Source organism: Rutilus rutilus (assembly GCF_951802725.1).
Source record: "Rutilus rutilus genome assembly, chromosome: 9".
NCBI classification, from domain to species: domain Eukaryota; kingdom Metazoa; phylum Chordata; class Actinopteri; order Cypriniformes; family Leuciscidae; genus Rutilus; species Rutilus rutilus.
Genome location: NC_140223.1, coordinates 33,145,379 through 33,159,724, shown reverse-complemented (window position 1 = coordinate 33,159,724; position 14,346 = coordinate 33,145,379). Strand labels below are relative to the sequence as shown.

The 14,346-nt window shown below is 43.1% G+C and overlaps 1 protein-coding gene across 1 annotated transcript; it reads left to right on the top strand.

The window, feature by feature from the left end:
- Positions 1-912: 912 nt before the first annotated feature.
- Positions 913-13,874, top strand: LOC311297114 (P2Y purinoceptor 14-like; the record flags this gene model as incomplete). Its single annotated transcript, XM_084419242.1, has 2 exons — positions 913-1,235; positions 13,274-13,874. 2 exons carry the CDS (start codon positions 913-915, stop codon positions 13,872-13,874), a joined length of 924 nt encoding a protein of 307 aa, XP_084275368.1.
- Between the last annotated feature and the right edge of the window lie 472 nt (positions 13,875-14,346).

The window sequence follows — 14,346 nt, the reverse complement described above, 5'->3', positions numbered from 1 at the left end:
AAACTCGACGAAAAGCAGAGACTTGTGAAGTTTTTTGGTGCTTTGTTTTTGAGGTAATGAGCGCGTTCGCGTTTCATGTGGAGATTTGCATGTGAATCTCTTTGGCGCAAGTGGGCGTGTTCAAATTAAAAATAATTAGGAAGCGTTTGAGAAGCTGGACATCTTGTTGGTTTTATACAAATTACTTAAACAGAGAATATTTGTTTTCAGTTTGAATCCGATCATTTAAAAGTACACACTTAAATGTTTAAAAAGGTATATGGCTCATAAATGTGTGACAAGTATTCGCTGAGTTTTGTTTCAGTTTATAGACGTGCTCAAGAAAAAAAAGTTCACCGTGATGGAGAGGCAGAACGCACACCCTGTTTATTTTCTTTATTTTACAAAAGCACAATGTTTTGATTTGATTGTAAGTGGACATATACAAAAGTAAAAAATCACAGATTCTTTTTTCTGTATGACCATAAATGACGGAGTAATTTAAGTTTATAGTGCTACAATGTGAAGAAAATCCAGCAAAACGCGCCGGCGCGTTTGCCGACCTCAGAGGGTTAAATCAGCTTTCTTTCCCATTCTGACATTCAGTTTGGAGTTCAGGAGATTGTCTTGACCAGGACCACACCCCTAAATGCATTGAAGCAACTGCCATGTGATTGGTTGATTAGATAATTGCATTAATGAGAAATTGAACAGGTGTTCCTAATAATCCTTTAGGTGAGTGTATATATATATATATAAAACATATATATATTTTTTTAGGTATTAGATAGTTGGGTTAGACTATTAGGTACTGTGGAATTCTTTCAAAGTCAGACTGGGTGAGACCTGTATTTTTTCTTGCTTACATAGATGGAGTCTCCAGTGCCTGCAGCTATCTTCACAACTTTCAAAAATTACACCATGGAACCAAACATGACAAATACAACACAACCTCTCTGTGAATTTACAGCTAATTATTTTTTAATATTTGCATACTCACTACTTTTTCTCATCAGTCTGGTGTTGAACTGCATCACAATGCATGTGTATTTCTGCACTAATCAGCGTGTCCAGTCCAGCATCACGGTTTACATGAAGAACCTGGCCGCAGCTGACTTCTTTATTTGCCTTAGTTTACTTTTGCGCATTGTTTCCTATGCCAATAATTCAGAGATAATGTTCAATATTTACTGCAGCTTTGTAGGAGCAACCTTGTATGGAAGCATTCTCTTCATGGACGCTATTGCTGTAAACAGGTATACGCCTAATGCTTGTTGTCATTACTTAATTTCATAGCAGTACAAAAATGTGATTTTTTTTTTTTTTTAATGATATCAGAGAATGTCTAATAAGGCGGAAGTTTCACTCTCAGTACACTTCCGGCTTCTGAACTGGTTGCAGTTCCTCTCTGATTCCATATGAGGGTGCTCACAGGACGAGTGCAGAATGAATGGAGGTATATGGCGCTATACCAATAAAAATCCACTTTTCTCAGGATATAATTTTTTGTCTAGTAATTTGAATGTTGTATTTGAAAGGAGATGCAAATAAATTACACATTGCTTGGTGTGAGATTTTTTTTAGTCACTTATTTGCTTTAAAAAGTCTTTTAAAGTGTCAATGACGTCATACACATGTACGACCAGAGATACTGCTTTACGGCAATCCTTCAGTCACTCTGGTGCTTTCGCGCTCTGCACTTTCTTCTCTCTCGAGGCATCGACAACACAGCTGACACAGGTAAACACACGTGCTAGAAGAGTTTTTGTTTTGTTTGTTTCTGGTCCCGCTTCGGATGCCACGATGCCATCAAGCGGTATCTCTGGTCGTAATCAGTCCTTCACTGACCAATCAGCGTTCATTAGCAGAATGCTAGCGTGTTATGGGCAACAACAACTCAACCTGTAAGAAATCGAAAGGACATAAGTACTCGTTCATTCAACTGTCGACCTAAAACCCATGTTGAACTTGCAAAATCTACAATCAGATCTGAGATTTCTCAACTGCAATCGGGTGAAAGAGACAAATTTAGCTGTCTAGCCCCATAGACTCCCATTCATTTTGCACTCATGGCGATCGCCCCCAGTGGAACTCTGGTGGTACTACAACCAAAATTCGGTACAACAGGACTTAATAGGGAGTGGGCAGGCTCTCCGTAGACGGGCTCTGATGATATCATGTTCCTGCTGCAAAAGTTTCAGTTTCAGTGTGCTTTCAGTGTCAGTGTGCGCTTCGGCTTGATGAAAAGATATTCCACTGTTCACCTACGGCAGGCCAGATCTGTGGGGATGTTTGTTGCCGCAACGCTGTGTTACGTTCCCCTCCTAGTCTAGGGGTGAGGAGGGGAGGTAACAACCCACATAGCAACATTATGACGTCCCAGATCTGGTCCACATCTGGCACGTTGAATGATGATTTGGCCCACATGCAGCGTGGAATGACGGCCCATGGGTGGCTCACTCCTGTTTGCCAGATCTGTGCCACAAGCAGGCCATAGCAATGCCACATGTCAGCCAAGAGCAAAGAAATAAACCAGAACTGGACCTTATCTGAGCCACAAAATATGTGTATATTAAATATGGAGTGATCTGAGCCTTAATAAGCATGTTAACAAGCAGAATACCAGAAGAAAAGAAGAGAACAGAAAAAGAGACTAAGAACTACAACTGACTTCCAGCCAAAGCCTTAGATTAAATCAACTGAAGATACAAGCAGCAGAGGATTAAACAACTCCACAAACAGCAGTACCAGCTTCACCTATTACTAACCAGACTGACTTTATTTCTGTCAGACATCTACAAAAGTTTTTATTGAGAATTAACAGGGGTTTAACTCTAATGTGTTTCATTTGAAGTCACCATAACAGTGATTAGTTTTTCCATAAGTTGGGCTCTTAACTCTTATTATGTCTTTCTTTTTTTTTTCTTTTTTTTTTTTGGCTGCTGTGACTGTGTTTGATAAATACATTTGCAGCAGCAAAGAAAGCTAAAGTGAAACGAGATCAGGTGATGATGGTTACCTGTTTATGGCTTTATAATCATCATGAAATAGACTGATTCACTGATGTCATTTGAATCTAACAAATGTATTGTACCATTTATATATTCACATCACAAACCCTGTGTTACTACAGCAAGTTAGACTACTGCAGTTCATCCTGGACCGGGATGAAACTGCTCTTGCAGAATTTAACAAAAATGTTCCATCTCTGGCGGCTCAGCCAGCGGTACCCACACCTTCAATAAAGAGTTTCTGAAATCTCTGGGTGCCACAAGAGTGGGCCTGACAGCGTGCACTGCCATGGCTCGCCACTCTCGTTCCTCTCTCCCCAAGAGGACCAGAATGGCAGCTTGAGACGCTATGCCTCGCAGCTCTCGTTCCCCTCTTGGCAAGAGGGTGAGAATGACAGTGCACGACACTATGCCTTGTCACTCTCATTCCTCTCTTCACAAGAAGGCGAGGTCGACAGTGTGCACCGTTATGAAACCTCGCCACTCTCATCCCCTTCTGCAATCGCTAGAACGCAGTCAAGCCTTCCCACACATCCTCTGTCCACCCGTGGAGCCAGGTGAGTGTTGCACTGCATATCCAGACCCTACTCCGAGCCACCCCAGTGTCTCTGTCAGGGTCCCTGTCCTCCACCTCGCTGCCCCTCCGCGGTACGTCTGTGGTTACGTTGGTAATGCTGGTACGGTCTCTCGGAGCCTGGCTAGCGCTCCCCAGACCATCCCGCTGGCTCATCTGCTCCATCAGATGCGTTTATGCGATTCAGTTTGCCCGGCTCCCTCCCAAGTTCAGGGGCATTCGGTTCAACACAGTGATGACTACTGGTGCTCCTGTCTTACTGGCAGAGATTGAAGTCCTACTTGCGAAGGACGCAATCAAGCCGGTGCCTCCAGCCAATATGAAGTCAAGGTTCTACAGCCCCATCTTCATTGTACCCAAGAAAGACCAATCTTGGACCTGCAAGTTTTGAATCGGGCCCTGCACAAGCTCCCATTCAAAATGCTCTCACAGAAACGCATTTTTTAATCCCCATCCCCAAAATTGGGTTGCAGCGATCGACCTGAAGGACGCGTACTTTCACGTCTCAATTCTTCCTCGACACAGGCCCTTCCTGCGCTTTGCTTTTGAGGGTCAGGCGTATCAGTACAAAGTCCTACCCTACGGGCACCTCAGCCTGTTGGGCCTTGGGTCAACTGGGACAAGAGCAAACTCTCCTGCACAGAGGATCTCTTATCTCGGTATGGAGCTAGACTCGGTCAACCAGACAGCGCGCCTCACCGAGTGGTCGGACCCTTCGTTTCTACGGGCAGGTGTTCCCCTAGAACAAGTGTCCAGGCATGCTGTGGTCTTCACGGATGCATCTGCCACCGGCTGGGGGGCCACGTACAATGAGCATGCAGCTTCGGGTCTGTGGACGAGGCCTCAGCTGCATTGGCATATCAATTTCCTTGAGTTGCTAGCAGTACGTCTTGCTCTCAGCCGCTTCAAGGTTCTGCTTCAAGACAAGCATGTACTGGTCCATACGGACAACACTGCGACCATTGCGTACATCAACCGACAAGGTGGTTTGCGCTCTTGTCACATGTTCTCCTCCTATGGAATCAGGAGCATCGGAGGTCACTTCGTGCCATTCACATCACTGGCAAGCTCAATCGTGCAGCCAACGAGCTCTCACGGCAGCTTACGCTTCCGGGAGAGTGGCGACTCCATCCCCAGGTAGTCCAGCTGATTTGGATGTGTTTCTGCTTTCTCAGAGATGGGGCACCCTATGGCACCCACTTCCAGACCCCCTCTACGTGGCGCCTCTATGCATTGAAGTGGAACCTGTTCTTTGAGTGGTGTTCTTCTCGACGGGAAGACCCCCGAAGATGCCTGGTTAGAGGTTCCTGTGCTGGGCAAGGAGACTAAATCCGCCTTGTCTCCCTTCTATACCCTCTTGGGACCTGTCTCTGGTGCTCAGAGCACTGCAGAGACCACCCTTCTAACCGCTGCAGTCAGCAGAGTTAAAGATCCTGTCACTAAAGACAGTGATCCTGATGGCGCTGGCTTCTATCAAAAGGGTACGGGACCTGCAAGCGTTTTTGGTCGACGAATCGTCCCTAGAATTCGGACCGGCTGACTCTCACGTTGTCTTGAGACCCCGGCCCAGATATGTGCCCAAGGTTCCCACCATGCCCTTTAGAGACCAGGTAGTGAACCTGCAAGCACTGCCCTCGGAGGAGGCAGACCCAGCCCTTGCTTTTCTTTGTCCCGTCCACTCTTTGCGGTTATGCGTAGACAGAACGCAAAGCTTTAGGATCTCTGACCAGCTCTTCGTCTGTTACGGAGGCCAGCAGAAGGGAAAGGCTGTCTCCAAGCAGAGGTTAGCCCACTGGATAGTGGATGCAATTGTCTTGGCATACCAATCCCAAGACGTGCCTTGCCCATTCAGGTTGCAAGCGTACTCAACTAGAAGTGTTGCTTCCTCCAGGGCATTGGCTCAAGGCACCTCACTGTCAGATATACAGTGAGGAAAATAAGTATTTGAACACCCTGCTATTTTGCAAGTTCTCCCACTTGGAAATCATGGAGGGGTCTGAAATTGTCATCGTAGGTGCATGTCCACTGTGAGAGACATAATCTAAAAAAAAAATCCAGAAATCACAATATATGATTTTTTAACTATTTATTTGTATGATACAGCTGCAAATAAGTATTTGAACACCTGTCTATCAGCTAGAATTCTGACCCTCAAAGACCTGTTCGTCTGCCTTTAAAATGTCCACCTCCACTCCATTTATTATCCTAAATTAGATGCACCTGTTTGAGGTCGTTAGCTGCATAAAGACACCTGTCCACCCCATACAATCAGTAAGAATCAAACTACTAACATGGTCAAGACCAAAGAGCTGTCCAAAGACACTAGAGACAAAATTGTACACCTCCACAAGGCTGGAAAGGGCTACGGGGAAATTGCCAAGCAGCTTGGTGAAAAAAGGTCCACCGTTGGAGCAATCATTAGAAAATGGAAGAAGCTAAACATGACTGTCAATCTCCCTCGGACTGGGGTTCCATGCAAGATCTCACCTCGTGGGGTCTCAATGATCCTAAGAAAGGTGAGAAATCAGCCCAGGACTACACGGGAGGAGCTGGTCAATGACCTGAAAAGAGCTGGGACCACCGTTTCCAAGGTTACTGTTGGTAATACACTAAGACGTCATGGTTTGAAATCATGCATGGCACGGAAGGTTCCCCTGCTTATACCAGCACATGTCAAGGCCCGTCTTAAGTTTGCCAATGACCATTTGGATGATCCAGAGGAGTCATGGGAGAAAGTCATGTGGTCAGATGAGACCAAAATAGAACTTTTTGGTCATAATTCCACTAAACGTGTTTGGAGGAAGAAGAATGATGAGTACCATCCCAAGAACACCATCCCTACTGTGAAGCATGGAGGTGGTAGCATCATGCTTTGGGTTTTTTTTTCTGCACATGGGACAGGGCGACTGCACTGTATTAAGGAGAGGATGACCGGGGCCATGTATTGTGAGATTTTGGGGAACAACCTTTCCCTCAGTTAGAGCATTGAAGATGGGTCGAGGCTGGGTCTTCCAACATGACAATGACCCGAAGCACACAGCCAGGATAACCAAGGAGTGGCTCTGTAAGAAGCATATCAAGGTTCTGGCATGGCCTAGCCAGTCTCCAGACCTAAACCCAATAGAGAATCTTTGGAGGGAGCTCAAACTCTGTGTTTCTCAGCGACAGCCCAGAAACCTGACTGATCTAGAGAAGATCTGTTTGGAGGAGTGGGCCAAAATCTCTCCTGCAGTGTGTGCAAACCTGGTGAAAAACTACAGGAAACGTTTGACCTCTGTAATTGCAAACAAAGGCTACTGTACCAAATATTAACATTGATTTTCTCAGGTGTTCAAATACTTATTTGCAGCTGTATCATACAAATAAATAGTTAAAAAATCATACATTGTGATTTGTGGATTTTTTTTTTAGATTATGTCTCTCACAGTGGACATGCACCTACGATGACAATTTCAGACCCCTCCATGATTTCTAAGTGGGAGAACTTGCAAAATAGCAGGGTGTTCAAATACTTATTTTCCTCACTGTATGTAGAGCTGCGGGCTGGACGACACCCAACACATTTGCTAGATTCTATAGCCTTCGTGTAGAGCTGGTATCCTCCTGTATACTCTCCCCATGTGGCCAGTAGCGCAGGGAACCCGCTCAAGTGTTGGCTTGCTACGCCATTCTCACCTGGTCGGCCAGATAAGTGCGTCCATTTGCTCCAGTGTGACTCCTACGGTAGTCAAACGTTGCGGAGCATTTGATGCCAGGCCTAACACTTGTATGCATTGAGGAACTTGTGCTAGGCTGGTTGTCCATATGTAGCGGTCCCTGCAGCGACCCCATATGTGTAAATTACATGTTACGGCTACCCTGTCGGCTAGCCAGTGTCTTTCCCTTGGCAGAGCCCACTCTGCCGTCTCTGCCGGTGCGCTTCCCTCCTACGATTAGACCGGAACCACCCCAGAGACTTCCATATGTTGCACTACCCTGTTTGGCTAGTCAAAATGTGTATTCTCCAGATGTTGCCTCCCTCCGGGCAGGTCGTGGCTTCCGCAGCATTCTCCTTCCCCTAGGAATGGCATGCTTTCCCAGTGTTATCCAATGTTCTCACTGAGTGGGTCTTGCACAACATCAGTGGCCAGGACTCCCTGCATAAGCTTCTGCCCCTAATAAAGGGAGAGAGAAGTGAGGCTTATGCAGGGTACTGGAAGGGCCAACAACATGGCGTGTTGGTAGGGATCCCATTTCTGTCTGATCCCTCTGACGAAAGTTGGAGTGACTGACGTGAAAGGGAACATCTTGGTTACGTATAGTAACCCACGTTCCCTGAAAGAGGGACCGGAGACGTTTGTCCCGTTGCCATGTTGCTGCAGATGGCCGGGTCCCTGGCTCGGCTCAGCGAAACCCAAAGATACGTTGCACCTGCTGCTCATTATATACCCGCACTGCGTTATAGAAGCAGCTGGCGCAATTAAAATGTGCATAGGCTCATTTAGTTTCTCTCGAAGTAGAAGATCCTATCTCTCTCTCTGCGAAGATCCCATTTCTGTCGGATCCCTTCGATGAACGTCTCCGTTCCCTCTTTCAGGGAACGTGGGTTACCATACGTAACCGAGACGTTTTCTGTCTTGCAATTTATCTCAAAATGAAGTCATTTAAAAAACTGGAAATTAGCGTAAATAAGTTAATGCAGCTTCTTATTTACAGTACATGAGGTAAGCACAACTGCTTGGTTTATATTTTTTTTATGTAATTGTATATAATAGGCTACATAATATTTTAAATTGGTATTGCACACCTATTGCTGTCAGAATGTGTGCACATTACAACACGAAGCTCAACACTTATCATACAGTGGTGCTCTGCAGTGGCCAAAATTAATTTGAACAGTGAATTTTGAAGTGATCTTTTCTTGTAAACTCAGAGATGTGGGTTCGGACGGCAATTAAATCACCACACAACCTTGGTGTTTGTCAAAAAACATTAAGTAATTCGGCCTGGGATTTTAATGCAGATGGTGGGAGAAAAACACTGACATTCTGGATTCGGACAACAATAAAAAACCCCTGTAAATAGTGAAAATACCTTACGACCCCCTGAGAAACAATTACCGTCCGAATAGGGCTTAAGGCTGGGGAGAAGTGTTCCTCAGCGCAGGCCTTTCTGAGTGTGCCCATTATACAACAAGTTGCAGCTGATGGTAATTAACCTGAGTAAGAGAGAGGGTGAGAAACAGAGCACAACACAGGGCACACAAGCATTTTCTCACAACAGATGATATTAGAGCACCCTGGGACGTAACACCCCCACCACTAAGATTACAGACCAAGGTTTGATAAGGTTTCTGTATCACCATCCCAACATGCACGTCACCTAAGTTGTCATCTCAACAGATCTGGACCGAGCATCAGCTGTGCTGTATCTGGAGATTGAAATCTTGAAGCTTGAGAGCCCAGCGCAGTAAACGCTGGTTAGAAGACATGTTGGACAGAAAAGTTAGAGGATTATGGTCTGTATACACAATTACAGGTAGAGCCATTCTGCCAATGTAAACCTCAAAATGTTGTAAAGCCCACAATAAAGCCAAAGCTTCATTTTCAATTGTGCTATAGGATAGCTGACACTTTGAGAACTTGCGGGAGAAATAAGAGACAGGGTGTTCTATGCCTTGAGCATCTTCTTGAATAAGGACAGCTCTAGCACCAAAGTGGCTTGCATCCACCTGCAGTTTTAATGCCAGTTTGAAGTTAGGGACAGCTAACATAGGGGCATTACTCAACAGGTCTTTAGCAGCTTCAAATGCTCGATCACAGTCACTGCTCCACCTAAACCTTCTTGTTGTGCTTAGGAGGTCTGTGAGAGGAAAAGTTTCTGCAAAAACTTCTGTAGGAACCTGACATTCCCAGAAATCGGTGATGCTCACACTTGTTGTTAGGTTGAGGGAACTTAAGAATAGCTTCCACTTTAGCTTCAACAGGTTTCACCCAACCATGGCCTACCCTTTTCCCTAGCTAGGTTACTGTAGCCTTCCCTATCTCACACTTAGACAGGTTTAAGGTTAGTAAAGCACGTTTGAACCTTTCAAAGACCATTTCCAAGGTTTTAATATGGTCTTCCCATAATTCAGTATAGACTAAAATGTCATCAAGGTATGCATCACAATTTGGTTCATTCTGAACACATTTCTCATTCTGAAGGTAAGGACAGCGTATTCCAGGAAATAATTTGGAGTAACAAACGCAGAGATTTTTGCAGCACGGGTAGTTAGCGGCACTTGCCAGTAACCCTTCAGCAAGTCAGGTTTTGTAACAAATTTTGTCACTGCGATTACCTTGCGAAGGTCAGTATAAAACCGGTATGTGCCATCTGCCTTTGGAACTAGTAAACACTGTGAGCTCCACGGGCTCTGACTATGCTGAGCCAGACCGCGCTGTAACATGTACTCGACTTCGGTTTTCATTATGTGACGCTTAGTTGGGTTAACACTGTAGGAGTACTGTTTAATCGGTTTAGCTGAACCTACTTTGATGTCATGTTCAAGAACTGTGGTTCTCCCTGGCACATCAGAAATCAGAGGTGAATACCGATGCATTAATTGCATAATCTGATTGACCTTCTCAGGTTCTAGATGAGAAAGAAAGGAAGGTAGGTCTTTCATCACAGCAGAGTTTAGTAGTCTTTTACCATCTTGTTCAGCAACTAGTACTGCTACAGCAACCGGTAAGGGCGTAGTCACAAGGTTAAGCTAGGTTTATACTCGATGCATCCGCACGAGCGCGAAGGTGCACACGGCAAAAATTACGTCATTGCGGTGTAGGCGGTCGTGCGCATTGGGTGCACAAGACCCCATTTCGCTTGGCGGTGTGCACAGCTTTTTTTGTAACAGTGCGCGCGGCTCCACATCCGAAGATGCACGACTTCGAGCCGAATCTGGCCGAACACGAACTTCTCATCACACCGGCACCCAGTTTGCATGTCTAAATTAGTTGCTTACATTAAAAAAATTAGCATACAATAGCATAAAAAGTATTTTTAATGAACATAAAGGTCGTTTAATAAAAATGTTCACGAAACTTAATGAAATGTTTAGTGAAATTTGAAAATATTTAAGAGATCGTTAATTTAGTTATATGGTATACTTGTTCTCATATCCATATATTTTGTTTTAATGTCACAAGTAATAATCTCAGGGTTTACTGGGTTTTACACAATTATTTTTGTAGTGTGGTACTTTAACACGCTAATGTGGCATATCCTGGTTTTGCGCCGCCTATCAGGAGTGCTGACAAAGTTTTTCTTTCACAGAATATGAACCTGTGAACTTAGCATGGAGGGATGTACCAGGCTCAGGTAGAAGTATAGGAACTTCGTCGTTCGGTTGAAAACTACGAGAAACACTTTTTTTGCCGTAGTGGTCTTTCATTTTAGATTGGGTTGTGGTATATATAGCGCTTTTTACAATACAGATTGTATCAAAGCAGCTTCACAGTGATAACAGGAAAATAATACAACAAAGTTTGTTACTAGAAGAAAATTGCATCATTGTCCACCTTAAGTTAGGCCAGTGGTTCTCAATTCCAGTCCTCGGAACCCCTTGCTCTGCACATTTTGTATGTCTCTCTTATCTGACACACTCAGTTCAGTTCATGGAGCTGATGAGCTGATGATCTGGTTCAGGTGTGTTAAATAAGGGAGACATACGAAATGTGCACAGCAGCGGGTCCCGAGGACTGGAATTGAGAACCACTGAGTTAGGCAGATCAATAATATTGTTGAATATTAAATGTCCCCAACTAAGCAAGCCAAAAGCCAAGGCAACAGTGGCAAGGAACCAAAACTCCATCAGGTGACAGAATGGAGGAAAAAACCTTGGGAGAAACCAGGCTCAATCGGGGGCCAGTTATCCTCTGGCCAACGAGCGAACAGTGTATGATTATGATTCAGGCAGCATTACAGGTCAGAAGTCAGATTGGATCAGAACATTCAGAATAACAGTTGTGAAACAGCTAGTTGACAGTTGACAGGCAGCACACGAGTGGCAGAAATTAGACACAGCTGATTTTCAGCCCTGGCCAGAAAAAAGTAGTGTGACACGCGTTTGAACGTCTTGGTAACTCCTAAGTGTCCTGAGAGTACATGCTCATGAGCAGTTTTCAGTACAGGCTCTCTATACTGTTGAGGCAGAATGATTTGATGAACTTCGATGAGGGAAGTACAAGCAATGGATTTCTATCTCCACATTAAAACTTCCCCTTCCCAAAAGTACTTTACCTTATCGTGATGTTTTCTTTTGAGATTCACAACAGACTCAATACAGCTGAGCTTAAAGAAGGGTCTGTTCTTTGAGCAGTAGCCAATTGTTCCCTGCCGACTCCCAAAACAGTCTTCTGTTCAGGGACATAATCTACCTTGCAGGTTTTTTCTAAGGGTATGATTCTCGTTTGGGGTGCGAGAGGTCCCAGGTTCAAATCCCGGACGAGCCTCCAATTATTACGTCCCCCTTCTAGTCTAGGGATCAGGAGGGGAGGTAATAAAGGAAAAGAAAATATGATAATAAAAAAGGAAACGCAACGTCTGCCATCTCGTTTCACTTTAGCTTCCTTTTCTGCTGCAAATGTGTTTGAAAAACACACAGTAACAGCAGCCAAAAAAGACAAAATATATAATAAGAGTTAAGAGCCCAACTAATTGAAACACTAATCACTGTTATGGTGACTTCAAATGAAACACATTAGAGTTAAACCCCTGTTAATTCTCAATAAAAACTTCTGTAAAAATGTTCCAATTTATATCATTGTTTATTATGAAATGCTCTTAATATGCTGATTAAGAATGCAAAATGTATGGGGAAAACAGTGCCTTAATGTCGAAGTGCTGCCACACGGCTGTGATTCTGACAAAGGTCTAAGCTTAGGATACTAAGGGGTTATTCTCTTCTATGTCTCATTTAGGTATCAGCTTTGTCTTCAGATGTCTTCAATTTTATTTGGGAGAAACATGATACATTTAAATTCTTTACTAATATTGTAGCCTAAATACTGAAACAACAATTTAAAAAAACATTGTACATTTCAGAATATCAAGGGTTAGTTACATTTTATCTCCAATGCCCAACATTGTATTTGGGGCACATTACACACTAGAAATGGATTAGATTTGTGTAAGATAGAGGTAGACAAATACGGCCAAATTCTTATTTCACGATATGAGAAATTTTATTTCACGATAACAATATATACCATGATATAGTTATTTTGATATTTTATCTAATTTCTGTCATTAAAAAATAAAGTAAAACAATAGGATACATACAATATAATAAAAATATAAATTAAACAAATTAAGTTTGTCAGGTACATTTTCAGGTTTATTTTACATGCAGTTAGAATTAGTTCAGAAATGTAACAATCAAATGTAAAAATAAAATATCCAAAAAGGCATAATAGTGGCACTTTAAATATCAAAAGAGCTGATACTGGAAAGATTGCTGGCTCAGTCCCAACAGGATGTGATCCATGAAAGCATTGTGATCAAAGCTTTTAAACACGTGTTGCTCCATGTTACTTTAATAAGTCACCTGTAATATTTGGATAGACACATCAGACAACTGACAAATTGAATGAATGTTGAGGATTTTATGCAATATTTGTACATGATTACATGTAAATAAATGCAATTGAATGTAAAGTGCTATTGATAGTGCTCTTTACACTCTTTTCAGGTACCTGAGGATTGTCCGGCCATTGGAGACTAATGGACTACAGACAGTTCGTATCGCCCGCCACATTTCTGCAGCTATTTGGCTCTTCTTGTTAGCCATATCTTCCATCTACTTAATCCTCATTCTTCAGAACTACCGGGGTCATGATCAAAAGCATGAATTGACCTGCGGATCCCAACACAGTCTCCAGATCAGTTTGGCCTACAAAATCATCAGTTCTGTGGCCTTTTTTATCTTCATTTTTGTCCTGGTATCTCTGATTCTTCTATACTGGAAGACTCTTCAAAAACTAAGACAAGTTCAATTCTCTACACAGACCTCATTCAATAGCCAAACATTCAGAAATTCTAAGCGCAACATGCTAGTGCTAATAGTTATTTTCTGCTTGTGCTTTGTGCCCTATCATCTGGCCATACTGCCTAACTTATTCATAAAACCTCTGCTGCATGACTGTTCAGTACTCCGTGTGTTCTACATCCTGAAGGAGCTGGCCGTCCTGTTAGCATCACTAAATGCCTCCTTGGATCCACTTATTTACTTCTTGTTTTCCAGGGCCTTCAGAGCCCAGTTTAATTTTAGCAGTTGCCAAAACTTTCCATGAATGAGGGCTAACTTGTTTGTGCTTTTGTGATGTTCTTCCCTATTTAGTTGCTATTGCCAGAGAATAAGGATCTTTGTTGAAAGTTTGTGTGTTATGTGCTTACAAATTTAATGTCTTAAACTGCTGATCTATGTTATCGTGCTAATAAATAGTGTTTTCACAATAGTTTGGATATTAATATCTGCTGCAGAGCTGATAGTTTCGGCCCGTTCAAGTGAATGTTGGACAAGTCATTTGTTCGGCTGTAAATAAGTGATTCTTTCAAAATTCCCAATAAATTAATTAATAATTGAGGGTTGATTGTGCATGCGTCGTGACTGAGTGTGTTGTTGTGTTTGGAGCTCCGTCGAATTAATTCAGAAACCTTGATTTTCTTCTTTACACTCTTTTACAAACGAACATTTTCATTTTTATAGCGTGTGAACATATCTGGAATACTATTCTCTTTAAAAAACAATCGGATTGCTTTGAT